Source organism: Canis lupus, chromosome 18 (assembly GCF_011100685.1).
Source record: "Canis lupus familiaris isolate Mischka breed German Shepherd chromosome 18, alternate assembly UU_Cfam_GSD_1.0, whole genome shotgun sequence".
NCBI lineage: Eukaryota > Metazoa > Chordata > Mammalia > Carnivora > Canidae > Canis > Canis lupus.
In genome coordinates, this window is record NC_049239.1 from 1,902,877 (window position 1) to 1,925,444 (window position 22,568).

The 22,568-nt window shown below is 51.4% G+C and overlaps 1 protein-coding gene across 13 annotated transcripts in view; it reads left to right on the forward strand.

Annotated features, from left to right (window-relative positions):
• The window catches only part of IKZF1 (IKAROS family zinc finger 1), a 91,713-nt gene extending 76,015 nt beyond the window's left edge, over window positions 1–15,698 (forward strand). For 6 of the 13 annotated variants that reach the window (XM_038562582.1, XM_038562583.1, XM_038562588.1 and 3 more), the window contains 2 exons: window positions 2,467–2,601; window positions 11,090–11,799. In XM_038562582.1, coding sequence (XP_038418510.1) covers window positions 2,467–2,601; window positions 11,090–11,799 — 845 coding nt within the window. Of the gene's footprint in view, window positions 1–2,466; window positions 2,602–11,089 lie in introns of all 13 variants that reach the window. The other 7 variants (XM_038562592.1, XM_038562587.1, XM_038562590.1 and 4 more) reach the window with 2 other exon arrangements.
• The last annotated feature ends 6,870 nt before the right edge of the window (window positions 15,699–22,568 follow it).

The following is a 22,568-nucleotide window of genomic DNA, read 5'->3' on the forward strand; positions in this document are numbered from 1 at the left end:
CCTTTTTCAAAACACCATTTGCTTTCCATTGGTGGCACCAAGTTGTATCTCCAAATCTGTTTGTGACCGCGACCCTGGATTCTCAAGTAGGAGTGATCATTCCTACCGCGGAGAAAGGAAAGAGCAGGGAGCGTAGACGCGCATGACGCACTCACGTGAACATGCAGTGTCAGTCACCCAGCTGTCTCCCCTGTAGGCTGGCTATGTCAGTGAGCTTATATGCCGTGATATATGTATTACCCCAGCACCAGAATCAACTTTCTGTCGAAATGCTCATCTTTCCCTTGGGTGATCAGATTATTCAGAATACCTCAATGATGTGTCCTTATGTTCCTGAGCTCAGGAGATAAAGAAGGCTCCGTGTGTGCAGGGAAAGAACTCAGGGTGTAGAGGGAACCCATTAAAGCGCCTCAGTGGAAGTCCTACAAGCTGACACCTGGGATTCAGAGGGAAGGCAGCGGGCTGCTGGTGGGGGCGGGAGTGTGGCCTCAGTCACTTGGCTCTGCTGTGATAGGGCTGCTTCAACCTGTGCCTTCTCATTCCCCATCCTCCCTTCTCATGGCATCTGAGACCACCCCCATGATGCTCAGATGGACACCCAGCCAGCTTCTCCCCTCTTTAGTCCCCTTAGGATGGGGCCATTCTTTGGGATGAGGTTAAAAACAAAGCCTAGCTTAGCTAGGATGTGGGAAAGTTTAATTTTTCTGAATTTAACTTCATTTAGCTAAAGTCTTTTTAGCCCTCTGTCGTAATTTCCTTTATAGAAAAAGTTTCTCTCGAGTGTGTAGAAGATGATCAATCAGGCACACACATTGTGTTTTAAGCTTTTAGAGGGAAATGCATCAAAGGCAGGATAGCCACTGCTCTGGGAGCTTTGGACTCCATTGTCCCTCATTGTAATGACTCTGAGCATCTCCAGTCTCAGGAGGCCCTGTGGCCTGGTGGGGACGTAACCCCACCTGAAATGCTGCAGGTGCCCTGGGCAGAGAAGGAGGGACAAGTGAGGAAGCATATGAGCTCAACAGGTCAAAGGTACAACCCCTGGAATTGGGCTGCATGGAGCTAATGTGCACCCTTCATATAAATCAGGGTATAGGCTGTTATCTTTGCTCATTGAGTAGCAAACACACATTTCCAATGTTAAAAATTGTGTATAGCAATGACAGTAACCAATTTGAAATACGTGTTTCCAACATGGCCTTCATGATAAAGAGCGTTGCCACAACTACTTGCAAAGTATGGGTCTTCCAGGCACGATGTACCTGGATCATCCATCATGATAGCAGCAAAAACCTAAAACACTTGGAAATCATCTTAGCAGGCAATGCACGGGGCATAATGAGGACAGCTGCCACACCATACAGGGGCTGGAAAACGAAGTTCGGAGATGGAAGTGGAGGGCCTGACACTACAGGCTTGTGTTTCCCAAATCAAGGCTGGGCTTCCAACATAAGATGTGTCTGTGAATCGTGCTGGAACACTGTGAAGGGTAGCTGGAAGAACAGAGGCGAGAATTGGCATTTTCAAAAAAGGATAACATCTAGTGCCATCTTCATATGTAGCTAGTGTGCTGCTCTTTGAAGGATAGACAAAAAGCAAGGATAGGAGTGGCCAAACCTCTAGGTCCTGTGATAAGTCAGCGGGTCGTATCTGAGACAGGAGGAGGAGGCATATGGCAATGGCATTGAGGTGGACCACTTGGAAATCGTGCTGGAAGGACTGACTAGCTAGTTGGGGTGCAATTCATTGACATTTTCAGCTCCTCATGTGTGAGGATGTTGCAGGGACATTAGAGGGTTCTCTTTCCAGACACCCAACTGTAAAAACCAGAACATGGATGGACTCTGCAGGATACAAAGTTGTCTCTCCCATCATGGAAAGAATGATAACGTAGAGAAATACAGATTGGCTGGAAGTGCTCCCTCCAGCGCACTTAGCCCGTTAGTGTCTAGCTGTTCTGCAGTTTGCGGGTGTCGATTTTGCCGAGTTTGCCGCGTGTGTGGGGATCAGGAGCTCTGGCCTCTCCCTGTGTGTTTCCAGGATGTGCTGTAGCGTTTCTGCATCTCCCTTCACTGTGCCCGCGCATGGTGTCAGGTCCTTAGGTCATTTCCGGCTCTGACAGCCTGATGTCAGGACCCATGGAAGTAGCGGATCACAGAGCCCTTGAGACATTAAGGGGACACATCACAGGGACACGAAGGCTTTGGCACATCCATCTTCTGGAGACAGGGGTGGTGCTTGCTTCTCCAGCCATGGGATACAAGGTGTGGTACGCAGGTGTCATGGGCAGGCAGCTGGGGGCCATGTCCAACCGCCCGGCCCAGCTGCCAGGGAGGTTAGAAATGAGCCCCAGGAAGGGCCGGCTCCCGTAGGCACTGTACTAATGTCACATTGAACGCGGGATGCGACCCGATTCCTTCATGTAAGCGTTTCTAAACTGGCCTCTCTAACTGTCTTTGACTTTAGTCATTAAAGAAGAAGCTAATCACAGTGAGATGGGAGAAGATCTGTGCAAGATAGGATCAGAGAGATCCCTCGTGCTGGACAGAATAGCAAGTAACGTCGCCAAACGTAAGAGCTCTATGCCTCAGAAATTTGTTGGTAAGAGTCAAACGTTTGCTGTCTCTTAAAAAAAAAAACTCAACTACGCGGGTGTCTTAGACTCAGATGGTCCTTAGTTGAGAGCAGGAGAGAGACACTATCTCATTTAAAAAAAAAAAAAAAAGAAAGAAAGCAAATATCAGCAGGCTTAGCACTTCTTAAATACTTTGGGTTTTTCTCGAATAGGCCTTCTGACACGCAAGGAGTCTTCCTCTCCTGGCAGCTTTTCCTAGAGTGGTCTTACAGCATCCTGGGTGCCCACGAGATCTGCCTGTGGACAGCCATGTGCCTCAGGAGGTGGCCGGGTTTGTGGGTGCAGGGCTGTGAACGTGGGCCCAGCGTGGCTGCGGGCTCCCCACATAGCCCGTTCACCTGCTGCCTGAGCAACCTCACTGAGCTGCAGATGCTCCCAGAGCTCATAATACTCCCCACCCAGGCTACCTTGAATGTGCCTGGGGAAGAGGGGGCGCAGCCACAATCACTGTTCTCACTGCAGGATCTTTACCTGTGCCAGGGGCTTTGAGGGACACTGGGAGGAGCAAGGTGGCCCTTTCCTGTAAGAGCTCGCTGTCCAGTATAGATGACAGGCAAACACAGGCCACCCTGTATGTGCAGGGAGACAGATAGCTATTTAGCTCGGTGTAAGAGTGGAGGTGCCCTGGGCTCAGGGCCCAACTGGAGGGGTTCAGCACACAGCCACATGTTAATGCTGTCACCAGGGTGACATTTCTGGACCTCTCTAAGCCTTAGTTCTGTTCTTATATGCCTCACAGGGCTTTGTGAATTAACATAAAAAAGACATGAAAACATTTAGAAACACTCAGTTTAAAGGTCAACTATTATCAGTAGGATAACATGGAAAGAGAATCCTGGAGGGGGAAGGGTCATGTCCAGGAAAGAAGACAGGGGAGAAGGGTCATGGTCAGGAAAGAGGACCATAGGGGAGGGTCGTGTCCAGGAGAGAGGACCGTGTGGGAGGGTCATGGTCAGGAAAGACAATGATTAGTAAAAGCTTCATGAAGCTGATAATAACTTTGATGGGGGAATAGGATTTCAGCACACTATTTGTGGAAGGAAAAGACAGGATTTTAAACAGACATAGAAGTACAGGGAAATGGTGGTGCTGATTGTAGGGGCTGGAGTGGGGGTGTGTTTCAGGCTGATTCATTGTAGCCTCAGGGAAGCAAGGAAAATAAAGTCGCAGTAAAGCTCTGGCCACAGAATCAATGGCCTTTGAACACCACCGTGAGAAATGTCTCCTTAACTCAGGAGGCAGGAAAAAGCCCTGGCCTCTTTTTGATGGGAGCCACACCATAGAAAACAATACTACAGGTGCCAGAAGGTGATCAGGAAAGAAGAGGGCCAGTGGTGGCAGGGAAGGAGGAGGGAACAGAGCAGAGAGGTCTGGTGATGGGCGTGGGGTCAGGGCAGGGACTGAGCTATGGAAGCCGTGACTCATGGTGGTTCTAGTAGAGGAGGATGCCATTTACAGAAATGATAAAGCCAGTTTCTGGAAATAGTTCTGGTTTTGATCTGCTCATCTTCAAGGGTTTTCTGGGGTAAAGGCCACATGGGAGCCTGGAAAATGTGTGTTGGGAGAGGATGGGTCTAGAATGAGGTTAATGGTTCATGAGGCCTGGGGTTCTAGAGGACACATGAGACAGCAGAAAGTGGAGAGGACGAAGGAGAGGCCAAGTTCTTGGGGCTGCAGCCTCCCTCTTGCACTTATGCCTCCATTTTGATCAGGTCTGAGAGGCTTGTCACAGGTTTTGGGTGGGAGAGTTGGGGGAAAGAAGGATTCAGTTTAAAACACTGCAAACCACTGGCTGGAGTTGCCCTATGGAGAGTCACCCACATAATGTGAGCTCTTAGGCTGTGAGAATGGGAGAGACCCTGCCTTTCCTGAGCAGAGGAGGAACAAGGTCCTGAGCACAGAATAGGCTGTTGTGATGGGATTTCAAGTCACACGGGGCTAGTGAGAACATGGTGCTCATAGGCAGTATGCAGTGGGTGGTGTGCAGCAGGCAGTGTGCACTGGGTGGTATGCAGTGGGCGGTGTGCAGTGGGTGGTGGCCATGGCGCAATGGGCAATGGGTAGCAGGCAGTGGGTGAGGCAGAGGGCAATTGCCAGGTAACCAGGAGGAGAGATGGAGCAAAGAGACCCACTAGCACCCAAGGATTGTCAGTGGTCACTGACCTGGGGAAGCTGGCACGACTTCTCCTTCAGGTTGGGAAATTGGAGAAGTCCTGCTGAGGACTTTGTCAATGAATCTTTGAGGTCCGTATTAGCTTTTGGAGGCTCCCGACCTGTCCTGAACCTGTCCCGCAGCCACTCGGGAGGGGGCCACAAGTTAGGCACTGTCTTCAGATTGAGGTGCTTCTGTGTTAAAAACAAAACAAAACAAAACAAAAACAAACAGATGCTCTAATGGAGCCAAGCCAAGGTTAGAAGAAGTCCCCTGGGAGAGAGGAGGCACAGGAGAAGTGTGATGGGAACAGCAGGACAAGGACAGCAGTGTGGAGATTGGAACAAAGGGCTCAGGAGTGTGTATTCTGTTGGGTGTTTTTCCAAGAATGTGGTGATTGATAAGTTATTTCTGTAATAATGCCTCTTCTATCCCCAAATGCCTATAGCTTGTCCTCACGTCAACGTGATGGGATTTTAGTCAACCACTCCTTTTAGTCAACCATTCTCCATCACTAAAATTTAAAAAGGAAGGAAAGGAGGGAAGGAGAGAGGGAAGAGATAGACCTCTTAGGTCCTTCTAAACTTCCAGATGTTGAGTGTATCCTTTATACAAATTCAGAAAGTGTGTAGGAGAGCAACTGGTATCCTACATTATCATATATGCGGGCCAGTGGTGATGTAGTTGAAAGAGTTCTTTCAAGAGACCTGGGTTTAGATCTAGCTCCAGCTCTGACTGGCTGGTGACCTTGAGCACATCACTGAATTCAGTGTCCCCATCTATGAAATGGGTGTGATGCCTCCTGCCCAGCATCCTTCCCAGCACCATTCTGAAGATCAGTAGGGACACTGGGTGTGCAACTGCTCTCAACTCAAGGAAGTACCTTAAGAATGTAAGAGGACATGATGTTTCTGTGGAATGTTGCCCACAATGGTCTATCATCTTACTTAATTGATATGTGACCTATGATTAAAATTTCTACATTGCATGTTGGCATGACTGTAAGTATTGATGCTGCCAGCAGCATTCCTCACCATTATATCGAAGATCCTGTTCTCTGAAATAATCAGATAGAGGCCAACAGGATCAATGAAGCCCCTCAGAAAGGGGATGACAATGTTACATCGCAACACTATTCATTGTCTTACTCTGCTTGGTGATTGTGGGGAGTAAGTGTTGTTTCTTGTTGTTGTTATTAGAGAGAGAGCAGGGGAGGGGGAGGGGCAGAGGGAGAGAAGATCTCAAGCAGACTCCACACTGAGCACAGAGCCCAATGCTGGGCTCCATCTCACAACCTGAGATCATGACCTGAGCCAAAATCAAGTCAGACTCTGTACCCACTGAGCTACCAATGCACCCTAAGAAAGCTTTTAATGGTTTTTAAGATTGTATTTATTTATTAGAGAGAGTGAGCGCACAAGCAGGGAGAGTGCAGAGGGAGAGGGAGAAGCAGACTCCTCACTGAGCAAGGAGCCTGGTGTAGAGCTTAATCCCAGGACCCTGAGATCATGACCTGAGCCAAACTGAGAAAGCTTTTTAAATACAGAAGAGGAGATAGGGGGAAATAATAGTGATTAATATTCCTGCTATCCATTCTAATTCTCTTGGTATGGTTTCTTTTTTCCAGAAGAAAAACACAACCTTTTCTCATTATTAGAATGATACATGGTTAATATAAAGAATTTTGGTGGAAAGATGAATGTTTTAAAATCACCCCCAAAAAGCCACATCCAGAAATTGCCAATATTGAAAGTAGCTGAGCATTATTCTGAATACCTTTCTATCCATATCATGTATGTGCAGGGCTAGGGTGATGAACAGGTGGGTTGGTGGGTGTGAAATGAATGCTTCTGTAAAGATTCTATCATATTACAGACGCTGTTTCAAAATGAAAGTATCCCTTCTATAGCTGTCTTAAATTTAAGAGGTGAACAAGAGCCAAATAAAACTGGAAATGTGGCTGATCTTCAAATATTTTCTCACAGAAAGATATTTTTAAACGATTAAGATTAGAAAGATATACTGAAAAAAAAAAAGAAAGATATACTGCTTTATGAAAAACATGAAGACCTTCAAATCAGTGTTTTAATCCATTTGTTTCCATTTAGACAGCATCTACTGACTCGTGGCTTTGGGAAATAAGGACACAATTTTATTCCCCTGTGTTCAGTGTATATTATTTTTATATCATCCTGCTTCCTAATATTCACATTTTATTCTGAAATCCGAATTTTCCCAGAGGCCTACCTACTTATTGTTGATTCAATATTTAAATAGAACCAAGGCTCAGATTCAGTCCTTTTACTGGTATTTCTATTTTTGATTAATCTCTTAATAACATTCAAGCACCTTCTCAAAATGAAGTTCTAGCTCCATGGTGGTTGTGTCCAAGGACATCTACTTGTCGCCTTTCTGTCTTAACACCATGGTGGCATTGCTTATTGAATGCTGTGTGTAGATATCTGAGGCCAATCTGATCATTTTTTTCTGAAAGGTGATTTCCATTTTTTCCTGAATGCTTGAAGGGTTCCTTCTGTAATCTTCAAGTGAATTAGCCTCACTAGGATATGTCTTAGTATTTTATATTCTGAATAAAAATTTCTTGCCACCTTAATCTGCAGAATCCTTTTCTCTATTTCTGAGAAATTCTCTTCCTCATAGAGACATTTTTTTGTTCCATCTGTTGTGATCTCTGTCGGGGGTACCAGTTGTCCTTATGTTAAATTATTTGTCTTCCATATCTGTTAGCATTTCCTTAAGTTAATTTTTTTGGTCTTTTTTACATTCATTCACACTTATCTTGTTTTTCCTCCTTGCAAACCATTCCATTTTTAGTAGCTTATATTCTATTACTTGCCACTTCCAAATCCATGGATTCATCCTGTAATAAAAGTGTTTTGGACCTCATTTTGTTTCCTGAGACCTGACATCTCCTTTTTTCATCTCATTCTATTGTTTTAGCATGCTATCTTTTAGTAATTTTTTTTTTATGGAGTCCATTTCACAAAATAATTAAGAGTTATCTCCTCTCTTCCTTGAGTTAAGCTCTTTTCCTAGGATGGACTTATTGGTCTGTTTTACTTCCTTTCCTCCCTCGTATCGCTAGAAAGTATTTTCACAGTAACCATGACATTTCTTTTCATCTTATTTTACTTGGGCTGATGTAGCTTGATTGACGTTCAACATTCTTCCCACTGTATGTGAGACATATTTTTTTTCCCTGTGAGAGCTATTGACTTTTCTAAATCCTGAAAGAATGCCAAGGATGGAAAGGAGAATTCAGGTGAGGCAAAGTGCAGTCTTTGTTGAAAACCTTTCTCGCTGCTCTCTCTCCCTCATTCTGAGATTTGGCTAGCTGCCCTAAGCCAGTTATCACTGCACCTAGTTGGAGAGGGCTTCCCAGCCCCATGGGAGGACATGACGAGCTTTGGTCCATTTCTCCTTATAGAGGACTTTACTCCTGTCTAAAGAGCCAACCTTGCCGCTCAGCTGTTCAATGCCACCTGGTTCTCTCTAGCAGAGGTTTTCACTGCTTTTTCATCCAAAGTGGAGGAAGACATTTATCTGAATTGGTTTCCTGTACATATGAGGATATTTGGGAGAATGCTGAGGATTTTGTTGCCTCATACTTAAGGCTTTTAAAAGTTGGGTCAAGAGTCACCCTTCACGGTATGACTCATGCCAGAATTGTCTTTTCTTAGCCCCTCTTTTTTTTTTTTAACTATTCTGTTAGAATGCATTCTTTTGTTTAGTTGATTGCCAAAGTGAGTCGTGTGGGGTTTTATTTTTCTCATTTGTGGAGTATTAGGGAAGAGAAATTCTGTGGATGGTTTCAGTAGGTCACAGTAATCTGCAGTATATGGATGTTTTCCTACATCCATTTTAATGGTTGCTTGGGAAACCAGAGAACCACAATGAGGAGAAGCAGGATAATTAGGTGGGAAAGCATCATTTTTGATGGGGCTGTAAACACTTTGATATGTATCCAAATCAGCCTTAAAGTCTATGTCTCATCTTATCCCTACCAGGGTTTGGTAGGAGGGATGGACAGGGGCACAAACCTTCTCCTCTGGGGGTAGAGCAACAAGACACTTGGCACCTCAACACAGAAACAAGGAAAAGTGTGTGGCTTTAGTAATGCTATCGAATTTCTTCTTTTAACTTTTAATAGAGAGAAACACCACCTCTGTGTTCCCTACCACCCACCTCGTGGCAAGATTCCATCCATTCCGTTCAGTTTCTGCAGAGGGAGTGACTGGCCACTAGCAAAGGTTTCTTTTCTGTAATCTAAGGATCACACTGTTTCACTATCAGTGCATGTGCCCCTCCTGACCACCAATAGATTAGAATGAGTGCAGGCTGGGCCGTTTCATGATAAATCTCCTTTGCAAGCAAGGAATGAGGCCTAAAGATACTTTATAGTGTGGTGGGGCATATCCCTGGACAATTATCAGTGGTCAGCAATATTTTTCTAGAAGGGTTAGTTCATAAGTTTTGAACCACCAGGTAGTTTATCCTCTTGTTGCTAAGAATTAGTGGGAGACCTTGACGTCAGGTGTCAGTGTGGGCGGTGGTGGATCCTCCACTGCCATGACCCTCAGCAGCAGCCATTACCTGGACTCTTCATAGAGTCTCTTAGGTTCGCTTGCCGTTGCCCCTCCCAGCTGCTCTTCTGCTGGTTACCGAGAAGGGCACTTCCCTCAAACCCTTCAGGGGCTTCTCATTTTCTCCCTGGATAAAGCCCCTTCTTGGTCTAGCCCTATCGTCTGACAGGGTGGCAGCCCTGCCCAGCCCTGCATCTGGGCTCTGGCCCCGTCACCTTCACCCCATCCCTCCAAAGCTCTAGGCTCCTTCTCTTGCTTTTCCCTGGCTGCTCCCAGTGTGGGACACAAGTCCCACTCACGACAGAAGCTCATCTTAGGTCAGAAGCCCATATGACACAAGCCTTCTATTTTCTTCATAGAACTTCTCATCCTGGGAAGGGCTATTTGTACAGCCATATTTTAATGCCTGCATCCCCTGTTAGCTGTGTGCCACTAAGGGTGGGGGCCCTTTATACTAGCTCCCTGTCTGTCCCTCCTGTCTGGTCCAGGAGACACTCAGTGCTACATGAAGATGTGTTAGAGGAAGAAAAGAAACAGAGTAAGGGGTAAAATGTAAACAATTTGGGTGTGCCTCGGGTGCTTTGCCAGAGCTGCTCTCAGGGTTCACCATTCCCAGGGAGCAAGCTCACCTACAAACCCTGCTCTCAGACCAGAAGTTCCTTGAGGAGGAGGAGAAGCTGGCACACTGAGAGTCCTCAGCCATGGTTCCTTGAGCATCGTTCATGCTCAGGAATTTTTGGAAAGATCAGATGAATGGCACACCTTCTCCGCTAACGTTCCTTGGTTTGCCCCCAGCCTCCCTGCACATACCTCTGTAGTACATGGCTCTGGTGCCACCAGGGATGGAAAGGCCAGTGTAACGGGAAGCGGGAAGGGTGTGGACACTGCATCTGAGCATCTTTTTACTCTAAGAGCCCAAAGTCCACTTTTGTTAAATCTTATTATAGATCATATATTTTGATTAAATTTTATGCTGAGTATTGAAGTTAAGAACTTAAAATTCTATCATGTAATGCAATTTTATGTATGTATGTCTGTATTTATTTATTTGAGAGAGAGAGAGAGATTACAAGCAGGGTGGGAGAGGGAGAGGGAGTGAGAATCTCAGGCAGGCTCCACACACAGCATGGACCCTAGTGTGGAGCCCTATGTGGGGCTCAATCCCATGACCCTGAGCTCATGACCTGAGCCAAAATCAAGAGTCAGACGTTTAACACATGCACCCCTATGTAATGCTATTTTAAATAAGCATATCATGTACTATCGTGAATAATTACATACTTATTTAATTAAATACATTTATGAGAAATCAACATTACTGTAAATTGCTTAGAATGCTATATTGAAAATACATCATTTAATTATTAACCTTAAGTCCAGTATAGTAATGTTCGATTATACCATCCGTAGTAAAAGACACAGGTACTGGTGGAGTATCTAGTTGTAAGTTGTGCTGTTTATAGTGAGAGGCGCTGACTTTGGTTCACAGATTTGTTTGTCGGGTCCAATCTGTTGAAGTGCAGACTCTGGGAAGGTCCCTGTGCTCGGTGACCACAGGCGGAGATAGCTCGGCCTTCCCATTGGGAGGCGTGGCATGTGTGCCAGAGCACCGGGACAACCCCCTCGGTGCAGACTTCGGCTGTTGCCGTCATGCACGGAGGTAACCCGGCTTCACTGACTGTCACCTGCCTCCCACAGGGGACAAGTGCCTGTCGGACATGCCCTACGACAGCAGTGCCAGCTACGAGAAAGAGAATGAGATGATGCAGACCCACGTGATGGACCAAGCCATCAACAATGCCATCAGCTACCTGGGGGCCGAGTCCCTGCGCCCGCTGGTGCAGACGCCCCCGGGCAGCTCGGAGGTGGTCCCGGTCATCAGCCCCATGTACCAGCTGCACAAGCCCCATGCGGAGGGGCCCCCGCGGTCCAACCACTCGGCCCAGGACAGCGCCGTGGAGAACCTGCTTCTGCTCTCCAAGGCCAAGTCGGTGTCCTCCGAGCGGGAGGCGTCCCCGAGCAACAGCTGCCAAGACTCGACGGACACGGAGAGCAATAATGAGGAGCAGCGGAGCAGCCTCATCTACCTGACCAACCACATCAACCCCCACGCCCGCAACGGCCTGTCCATCAAGGAGGAGCACCCGGCCTACGACGTGCTGCGGGCGGCCTCCGAGAGCAACCAGGACGCCTTCCGGGTGATCGGCACGAGCGGGGAGCCCATGAAGGTTTACAAGTGCGAACACTGCAGGGTGCTCTTCCTGGACCACGTCATGTACACCATCCACATGGGCTGTCACGGCTTCCGTGATCCTTTCGAGTGCAACATGTGCGGCTACCACAGCCAGGACAGGTACGAGTTCTCGTCCCACATCACGCGGGGTGAGCACCGCTTCCACATGAGCTAAGCCCCGCTCTGCCCGTGGGTGCCGCCCGGAGAGAAGCACACGGGCCGGGGCCCCTCATCCCGCCAGCAGCCCGGACTGGACCAGAACGTTGTGCTTTGATCCCTAGGTGGTTTTTCATTTAGTTTTGTATTTTTAAGTCGGTTGGTTGGCTGGGGTTTGATTTGCTTTTGAAAAAGAGGAGTTTTTATTGTTAGATGCAGGGTTACATTTGGAGTACCCTCTCCCCCAAACGGCTATCTTACTAGATGTGCTCATAGACTGCTAGCCGAAAGCGCCCCCGCCTGTTGCTTCCTAGAAGTCCCATCCTTCAAAGAATTGCTCATTTTCAGAGAAAGTTTTGTAAAAACAGGCCAAAGCCTGGGAAGGAACGAGCTGGTCTCTGTGCTAAGTAAGCATCCACGCACTGATGTGGTTTCCAAGGCCCCAGAGGCAGTGAGCACAGCCCCGGGTCGGGTGCCGCGGGTGAGCAGACCTGGCGGGCGCCCCCAACACAGCAGGGCCGAGAAACCCAGGCCGCAGCCTCTGGCCGCAGGCATCTAGGTCTGCAAGGCCGCAGTTTTTAAAAGATATTGTTATAAGTCACAACCTGTACAAAAATACGCGGTTGGGACAAAGGCACAGGCGCTCACCCAGCAAAGGGAGTGGGGAGGTCGCTCAGCCTCCTACGGCCTGCTGGGAGGGGAAGGGCCCGGACGCCACAATCCGGGGGGCCAATCTGGAGCCCTCTGCCCTCTGCCCTCAGGCCCGTGCCTCTCGTGGCCCAGAGTCTAGCACTACATTTTTAACATCTATCCTGGAACGTGGACCTTCATTCCTTTGAACCCCTCAGAAACCAAGCTCTACTCCAGATTCCACGCTCCTTCCTTCCCCGGCTGGTTCCACCCACAGCCAGAAGCCGGTTTTCCCCTCCAGTCCCAGGCCAGACCCCATTTCCACGACATCATTGCTTGTTGACTGGTGAATTTCTCTTCCCGCCCTCCTTCTACATTATTCTTGTTTTAAAATCCCTAAAAGAAGGACGTAGGATGATCGTTCATTTTCAGAGCAAGGAGCTATGACAAGTGAAGCCCAGGAGATATGGCTAACCTGCCGAGAGCCTACCTGTTAGGAACTAAATGTTGAAAGAGTCTGACACCGGGGCACCTGGTGCCTCAGTGGTTGAGTGTCTGCCTTCAGCTCAGGTCGTGATCCCAGGTCCCAGGATCGAGTCCCACATCGGGCTCCCCGCAGGGAGCCTGCTTCTCACTCTGCCTGTGTCTCTGCCTCTCTCTGTGTGTCGCTCATGAATAAATAAATAAAATCTGCAAAAAAAAAAAAAAAAAAAAAAAAAAAAGAAAAAAAAGTCTGAAACTCTCCTGGAAGGACAGAGCTGCCCCCATGTGCCCACCTAGAGCATCCTTTCTCTCTGGGAGCCTGGAACGTGCAGAGCGACCGTGTACCCTGCAGGCAAGGTCAGATAAGAAAGAGAAAAAGGCGGGTGCCGGGGGTAGAACTTTCCTCAGCCATGCCATCGGGAGCCCCGCCAAGGTGTTTGGTGTCTCCAGCCCCCACCTGGGAGGGGTAGACCTCAGGGTTCATCCCACTATTAAACGTAATAATGCCATCCACCCAGGCAGGTAAGAGCATACAATTTCAAATGTTTACATGTCTTTGCCAAAACTGAACCAAGGTGAACGTAAAAACAAACAAAAACCCAGAAGAAAAAGTGCCCATGAGTACCCCCGCACCTACTCTAAATCTGGGTTTCTTGGTCACGGTGCTCTTGACCTTTGGGGCTGGATATTCCTCTGGGGTGAGGGATTCCCTTGTGCACTGCAGGAGATGTAGCATCATCCCTGGTCCCGGCCCAGTAGACGCCAGTAGCACCTTCATTCGGCGCCTAAAAATCTTTCCAGATGTCACCAAACGTCCCCACGGAGCAAATCATCCCAAGTCAAGAACCGCTGCTCGACATCTGAACCAGGTGGAAGGCCCGGGAAGCCTTCCAGAGGAAAGAAGCCCTGGAAGGTTGTCCCCGCCAGGAGTCCCGCCCTGACCCCTGGTGCCTCCGTGTCCACCGCAAGTCCTATAAATGAATGGGTCCCTTTCATTCTCCAGAAGCAACTCTTTCCACGTGCGAGCGAGTTGCGTTGCAAGGGTAGAGTCCACACCTGCCGTTCTTGAGCGGCGGGTTCTTTTGCTCACGGAACCGTGTGGAGCATTGAAGCTGCAAACGAACCAGATCATGGTGTGTGGGACCCTGGCACGTGGATGGTGGAGTCGAGTGGAGACCCCTGCGGACCCTGAGGACCCCTGGGCTGTGCAGCCGGTCACACAGGAGGCCACGGTCCATCCGTCCATCCGTGGGATCGCGCCCGCAGCCGGGCCCCTCGATGTCCCGTGGGCCGGCACCTGCACCCACCTGCCCTCGGCCGTGCACCTCACAGAGCTGGTTGGTTGAAAGGAGCCGCCCCGAGGCTTCACGCGAAGCCTGCCCACAACTGTAAATAGCAGCCACGGACGGTCTTCCCGAACACGCTGCCCCCATGGCCTTTGCGACCATCTATGTACTCGCCTTTCCTTGTGGTTTTATATTGTAGTGTCCAATTTGCTTTGAGATGACTGTGTAAGGCAGGGCCCCACGGAAAGGCAAGGAGTGCTTACATTCCGTCCGAAGGGAGTCCCGTTCTGGACCGAAAGCTGTTGACGTTTGTCCCCTAGCCGGTTAAAGCGCGCGTCCGCGTGACCTCACCCTCTTCGTACTGCGGTCTGTGCGGTGGTCCGAGAACGTGTGTCTTGGGAGCCGCTGCGCCCAGGCGTCGTGAACTCGAATTTAAAACGAACACCAGAGACTGGAGGGCTGCGAGGAGCGGGGGCACGTGTCCACCACGACAAGAAATCGGTGGCCCTCCGCCCCTGCGGGGCCGTCCCGGAGCATCCCCCGACGCAAGGCCCGCGCACCTGCCCCTCACCCAGGTCTCCTCTGCGACGTGCCCCCGAGAGCACGGTCTGTCCTACTGGAAGAGTCGCTCAGCAGACGCGCGCCACCATTCACTCACTCCCTTGTCGCCAAAGGGCTGACCCAGCAGCACCAGTCAGCTCGGAGACCAGCACGTTCCACTTCCAGTTGAGAATCCACCAGGTAAAGAAATCTCAGAATCGTCGTTGCAAAAGGAAGCTACTGTTAACGGAGATGTGAGTTTGTTTGTTTGTTTGTTTTGGGGGGGCGGGGGATTTCTTTTTATTTTTGTGGGGTTTTTTTTCTTGCATTGCTTTGAGGACCATGTAGCCCTTATAATGTCGTGTTCCGACCGAAACGGAAGCGGGGATCAGATGGACTTGCATAGACAAATCATGAAGCAAATGTGTTTCTCTGTAGCTGCCTGCACTTCTGGAGTTTCAGCAATAAGGAAGGTCAGCTCTACTTCAACTCCAGATAGCTTTCATTCAGTCCAGTGTCCTGTTTTTGTTTTCGTTTTTAATTTTAAAATGAACCAAAATCAGATCTATTTAAGATGTACAGCCGTGAGAAGAAAGAAGCACATCCACCTGTCGGTATGGTCTATGGTCGCATTCACTGTGAACAGATGTAACCAGAGATTAATATGCAATATTGTTTCAAATACTTTCTAATACACTTTTTTACAATGTTGTCTGTGGGGATTGTCAAGGTACAATTTGCTCGTATCTGGTGCAGCTTTAGGTCTTTGTCTGCCATTCTGGAAAATACGTGTACAGGATTGTAAATGAGAAAACGCACTTGTATTTCCCATCCGCCTCTCTGATGATGTTAAATTATTTCTGTTTAGCTGTGAACGAGGGGGGTACCCCTGGAGGAATAGAGGATCCTTTTGTACACATCTTGAACTGCTTCTTCTGTAGAGATAGAACAAATAAATGCAACAAATCCTTTGTCCCATCCTGTGACGTCCGGGCTCCTGTGGCGCCGCCACCTGCTGCAGACCGCTCCTGGCCAGCGGAGGTGGGTGGGCCTCGGGGAGACCAAGCCCTCACAAGCATCCAGCATCGGATGAGCTTGCTGCACGCCGGAGCCCCCTGAGCACAGCGGCGCCGGGCTTGGGCTGCTGAGTCTCGGCCTTCGGCTTCAGAATGTGGATTTGAGGCAGGTGGAGGTGGGGGGCGACCATCAGTGCGCCCCACGCTCTCCAGCACCCGCTGCCTAAGTCCACGGTCGTGGGGGCACAGGAGGCAGTGGCTGACCACAGCAGCTGCTGTCGCGGTCCTGGTCCTGCAGAGCTGATGCTGAGGCCACGGCCGGGCGGCGCCGGGAGGCTCACCTGCCCCGTGGAGGGAGAGCCAGGCAGCGCGGGCTCCGCGCCTCGCAGGGCCGAGGGGGGTAACTAGGCCGCGGGTAGGACGTCCCATCTGCACAAGGTGAGGCTCTGCTGAAACACAGAGGCCGGGCACTTCCCATCAGGCCCTGTCACCTGTTCCCCAGGGACACTCTCAAGGGCAGCCCTTGACCTGCAGCATCTCCTGGGGGAGCGTCCGGCCTCCGTAGCTGAGCAAACTGGGAGCGTGTTGCCCGCACTGAAGGGACGGGGCACCCGGGAGAGTGGGCTCCGCCGCCTGACCCCGGGCCCGCACGGCTGGGCGAGCGCAGCCCCCGACCGCAAGGCTGTCTGCCCCTACCCGGGAGAAGTGCGCCCAGCCTCGGGGCAGGGGGGCCCTGGGAGGGACCAGTGGGCTGGGGAGCGAGGAGCGTGTCTGCGTGAGCCTTGCACGCATGTCCTCATGCGCCCCGTAGGTAGAACTGGGAGGAATCCGGAGGGAAAGCGTCGCTGGCACGAATCCCTCGCAGGCCTCCCTGCTCTCGGTGGCACACGCTGGAGGCTCATCCTGGAGCCCCAGAGGCGGCCAGTGGGTGAGGGCCAGCTTCCAAATCGCAACTCCAGGAGCCCATGGTGGGATGAGAGACTCCACGTCGGGGTTCATCACAGGAATGATTATTCTCAGCACATCTTCTGACACGGAACCTTTGGGGTCCACGTGCCTTCCCCAGTCCCTGCGCGCTGTGACTCAGTGGTGCATCCACTCCATGGGCTCAAAGGGGGCGTTCCACCCTGGGGAGGCTGACCCGGAGGGGGTGCCCCCTTTGTGGGATGGCAGTGAGGGTGCCTGGTGGCTTCCGGGAGGACGGCACCAGATTCCAGGAGGGATGCAGCAAGATGCGGGGAGCCCGTAGCAGGTGCAGAGGACCCAGAAGAGGCTGACTGTCCCCAGCCACCTGGGCACCGCCTGGGCACCCCCACCCTCCCCAGGGCTGCTCCTGAGTTTTCCTGCGTGCATTTGATCATTCCCGCCGAACCGCTGCTCTTGGGCACTTCACTTCTGTTCCTGATGAGTGCCATAGATTTAGAAATCACACTAACATAGATGATAGATGATAGATAGATAGATAGATAGATAGATAGATAGATAGATGATAGAATATATCTGTATATAAATAAATCTATATATATATGTTTTATATAATATAAAGATTTTATTTATTTGAGAGAGAGCGTGAACAGGGGAGCAGGGACAATGCGGGACTCGGTCCCAGGACCCCAGGATCATGACCTGAGTAGAAAGTAGATGCTTAACTAACCGAGTCACCCAGGCGCCCCTGAAAGTCACACTATATTTTAAATGTTAGTGTGAAATTGGGGGAGCTAAAGATCAGGATTGCAGGTGCAGAGACCAAAGAGCCCCAATCCCGTTGCCAATCAATTAGTCATATTTTCAGTCAAAACCAAAAGCCTTGGAGGCTCTGTGACTCCCTGGTGAAAGCGTGCACAGTCATCGGAACCCACGCATTTCTCCAGGAACAGGATCCCTTTGGCAGTTTCTAAAAGTCCCGTGCTCTCCTTGCACGGCTCCTCAACCCCCAGCACAGAGCAAAGCGCTAGAGGAATCCTGAGGAATCCTGGGAACCTGGCGACTGGTCCAGGCCTGGCGGGGAGGGTGGGGTGCCTTCCGCTGCAGGCCGGGTCTGCTCACTGTGTTTGGGTTTGCTCTGCCCCAGATCTGCAGCCACAGGAGCCCCTCCCTAACTCCCCTTCCCCTGGGGAACCCCAAGCATCACTGCTCTCGGGGCTCCATGGGGGTGGCACATGCCTTCCCCCAAACACCACCCCATCCAGCCCTCTCACAGGAGCAAACGGAGCCCCTTGGCTCAGTCATGGCTCACAGCCAGGCTCCTGTCCTCCCTCTGGCCTCTCCTGCCCTGAATCCAAATCCCCAGTCCCCGCCTGCTCCAGGACGCTGGTGCCAATGCTTCCAAACCCTGGTTTTCTGAATGCAGCTCCCAATCAGCTGGGTGGTCGTTAAAAGTGCAGCTTCTGGAGGCCCGCGCCTGACCATCCTGGAGCTGGAGGGCTGCATGGAGCCCACCCAGCAGGCCTGGGACCCGCGAAGCCGTGTCCTCATCCTGTTTCTCCCCACACAGTTTACAGATTAACCTTCTTCCTCTGCCCAAACCTTTTTTCCTTTTTTTTTTCTTTATTTTTTTTTTTTTTTTTGAGGGAGGAAGAACAATCAATGACTCTCTCTTCCCCCTCTTGAGTCTGAAACAACTGAGAGACAAGGGGATCAGAGAATGGAAAACCAAAATAAATTGCTACGTTACCCATAAAGCCTAGATTGGAGGACACAGCCTAGTGAGCGGCCACCGCAGGCTCGCCAGCCCCTTGGCCTGCAGCAGAGCAGCGTGCTCCCTGGATGCAGGCAGCACCTCCGTCCGCACACCCCCAGAAACACTGAGCCCCAGCGGGGACACGGGATGGGCCACCCAGCAGGCCGCACACCGCAGCAGAGCTAAAGGAAACGTGCTCAGCTCCTGCCTCCAGGAGACTGTGAAGAGGTGACCATGCAGGCGACAGGGAGCCCCTCGAGCTTGGAGGGGAGATGCAGTGGGAGGCAGGGAGGACCCAGCAGGGGGTCAAGCTGCTGACCTTGGGGGGGAATCCAGCGGAGATGGAAGCAAAGAGGTGAGGCCTTGGGTTCTTGCCACTAGAAGGAGATTTCCATGAACAGGGTGGTTTGGGATTTTTTTTTTAAAGATTTATTTATTTGGGATCCCTGGGTGGCGCAGCGGTTTGGCGCCTGCCTTTGGCCCGGGGCACGATCCTGGAGACCCGGGATCGAATCCCACGTCGGGCTCCCGGTGCATGGAGCCTGCTTCTCCCTCTGCCTGTGTCTCTGCCTCTCTGTCTCTCTCTGTGTGACTATCATGAATAAATAAATAAAATCTTAAAAAAAAAAAATAAAGATTTATTTATTTATTTGAGAAAGGGGGGTGGGCGGAGGGAGAGGGAGAGTCCTGGAGCAGACTCCCTACTGAGCAGAGAGCCTGATGTGGGGCTGGACCCAGAGAGCCTGACGTGGGGCTGGACTCAGGTCATGACCTGAGCTGAAATCAAGAGTCAGGGGATTAACCAACTGAGTCCCCCAGGGCCCCTGGGATTTCTTTTTTTTTTTTTTTAAGATTTTATTTATTTATTCATGAGAGACACAGACACAGAGAGAGAGGCAGAGACCCAGACAGAGGGAGAAGCAGGCTCCATGCGGGGAGGCCGACTTGGAACTCGATCCTGGGACCCCGGGGTCACGCCCTGGGCCGAAGGCAGATGCTCAACCGCTGAGCCCCCCGGGATCCCTTTTTTTTTTAATGTACTAACTGCCACATCCTCGGTGTCAACAGGACATGGACCGCCCTCAGTGCCTGCCCTGGCCTGAGTCTTTGTGTTCCCTCTAAGCCATGCTTGGAAATCCCAGCAGCCTTCAGGAGTGGGACCAGTGCCTCCCGAAAGGGGCCCCAAAGAGATCCTTGTCCTCGAGGATCCAGGGCAAAGCCATGACCCCAAAAGAGGGTCCTCAGGCCGAGCCTGGCCTCACATGTGCAGCTTCCAGAACCGTGGGAAGTGGTGCCCGGTGAGTGCGGCAGTGGCCACGGCCATGGCAGCCAGGGTGGGACCATCTCCTGGGGCTCCCGGCCATTGCCCCTAGAGGCACTAATGGTCTCAGAGCCCAGACGAGCCATTGGACCACAGAGCCCAGAGAGGCCAGAGAGGTTGGGGTGCACTGAAGCCAACGGGCGGCAGGAACAGGTGAGCAGGTTTGAGCTCTGCACGGCCCCAGCATGCGATGGCCGACTCTAAGGAAAGTGACAGGTGAGCCACCTGTCTGGGGAGCGGGGGGCAGGGGTGGGTGATGAGAGCCGGGCCCCAAGAGGCAAGTCAGCTGTGAGCGGCACCCGGACCTTCTCTGTGCAGAGGCCAGGCCACCACCAGGTCCGGGCAGCGGCGACAACAGGCTGGAGGAAAAGCCGCAGGCTGGGGGTCCGGGCACTCCCGGGGACCCTGGAGGAGCCCCTAACCCGGGGCCGGGCGCCTCAGCTTGGACCCGCCACTTGCGAGGTGCCGGGGTCTGGGCAGCGCTTCCCTTGGGGGCAGGCTCAGACCTCGTGGGACGTCCCCTCGCTCTGTTCGCCCCTCGGCCAGGCCGAGGTCAGCGGCGAGGCGGACACCGTGCCTGGGCCCCTGGCTGCCGTCCCCCCGCCCCGGCAGCAGCTGGGCTGCGGCCACCCGGTGAGTCGGCACCACGGGAAGCAGATGCAGCCCCCGAGGTCCCTGTGCACAACTGGGAACCAGCCGGTTGGGGAGGAAATTTGCATAACAGGGATAATTTGGTACCAAAACTGTCCCCTCAAGTGAACTGCATGGATCTCGGTACAGCTAACAAATTTCACTTCTTCTTTCCCATGTTTTGTCAAACCAACTAGATGTGACATTGAGCGTGTGAATTGTCCCGAGATGTCCTGTCTGTCCCTTCAGGGGTCAGCCCCAGGCCTCCCTGCCGCACTGCCCGTCCCTGGGCCGCCCGCGCGAGGGGCCTCTCCCTGGGTGCCCTGGGCTCACGCACTCAGGCCCACGCCCAGCAGGAGGGGCCCAGGCACTCCAGAAGCCTGCTGGCCCCGACCCTGCGGTGGCATCACCTCCGGGGCATCTCAGCCCGCCCGGCACCTGTGGCAGCTTCCTCATCACATCTCCCTCCCTCTTCCTGTGGGTGAGGGCGGGCCGGGCCCCACAGCAAGGAGGGTCTGTGGTTTGGGGGCCCTCATCTGATTCCCCTTTCAGGGCCTCCTCCCTCTGGGCCCTGCCCCTCACAAGGCCTGCCGTGGCCACCCCTGCCCACACCCAGGTCCCATCCCTGAAAACATCAGGATGCCTCTTCAGAACCGAGGGTTGCCAGCCAGTGGGAAGCCGGCTGCACGTTTATATGCAGTGTGAGTTCAGGGAGGTCTGCTGCCCTGAGAGGTCATGGAAGCTGGTCTAGGCTGCAAGTCCACTCCCTCCGGGAAGGCTTCTAGCTTTGCCATCACCTGACTCCATATGGTCCCTGCAGCGTCATCACTGCTGGATGAGTCATGTGACAAGGCTGAGCTCACTGTACCGAGCTGGGTTTTGGAACTTTCTCAAGACCAGATCTCTGGGTTCCTGGAATCCGTGGGGGCTTTCATGGTACGGTGGGTCAAGTGCCCACCTCCTCCATTAGACTGAGCTTCTGGAGGGCAGAAGTCTCGCCTCCATCATCCCCAGACTCCCCACAGCAAAGTCAGACACTCCCAGCTCCAGGAATGGTGTGTGCCTTGTGGAATAGACCTTCAGTTCTGCTCCCTGGGCTCCCTAAGGTCTTATCTTGCCTGAGGTGATGACCTAGACTACCCCACAACTCTTCCTTCCGAAGCCTCCTCCCATCTCTCCACTTGCCTCAGGGCCAGCATCACTCTCCTTGGAGACAGGCATGAGGCAATGGGACCCAGGCCCCAGGCTCCCTGGCTCCCTGAGGCTCTCCAGGAGGGTCCCGTCTGCATTCTGGCATTTGGGCCCTTGCAGGGGTGGGAGGTCCCATCCAGGGGACAAGCTGAGCGGTCCTGAGGGGAAGCTGCTGTATGGAGTAAGAAGACAGAAAGGCAGGCCGGCTGGGGTCCCCGGACCAAGTGCATCTCAGTAAAATCTGGAGAGGCAGAGAGGAGAAGAAGCAGAGTCATGCAAAATATCCAGTTAAAACCAGAGAAGGCAGAAAGAGTGGAAGACAAAAGGGAAGAGAAAAGGAGCCGAGGAGGGGAAGGGAGGGGAAGAGTGGAGGAGAGAGAAAAGAAGAAAGAAAGTAGACAAGACAAATAAATAAGAAGAGAAAGAAGAACAGAAGAAATAAGAAAGAAAGAAGACAGAAAGACGCCAGATCGCCCATCAAAGACGAAAGATCGACATCAAAGCCTCAGTCAGGCGGGTACGTCAGACTCCGACAGTAATTGAATTGGAAGGCGAAGTAGGAAGTAAAGCAACCCAATATATGGGAAGCAGTAGGAGAGTAGTAGACACGAATCCAATTTTATCAGTATTTAAGCACCATTGGTCTAAATGCCCCAGTTAAAGGGGGTACCTGGTGGCTCAGTCAGTTAGGTGTCTGACTCTTGATTTTGGCTCAGATCATGATCTCAGGGTTATGGGATCAAGCCCTGCATCAGGCTCTGAGCTCAACAGGGAGTCTACTTGAGATTCTCCTTCTCCCTCTGCCCTTCCCCCTACTTGTGAACTCTCTGGCTCTCTCAATAAATAAATAAATTAATTAATTAATTAAATCTTAAAAAAATCATAAACGCACCAATTAAAGCACAGAGGTTGTCAGAGTGGATCTGCAAACAAGCCCCAGCTGTATGATGTCCACAAGAAAGCCCCATCAAATATAAAGATACATAAGCTAAAAGGAAAGGTGTGGAGAGG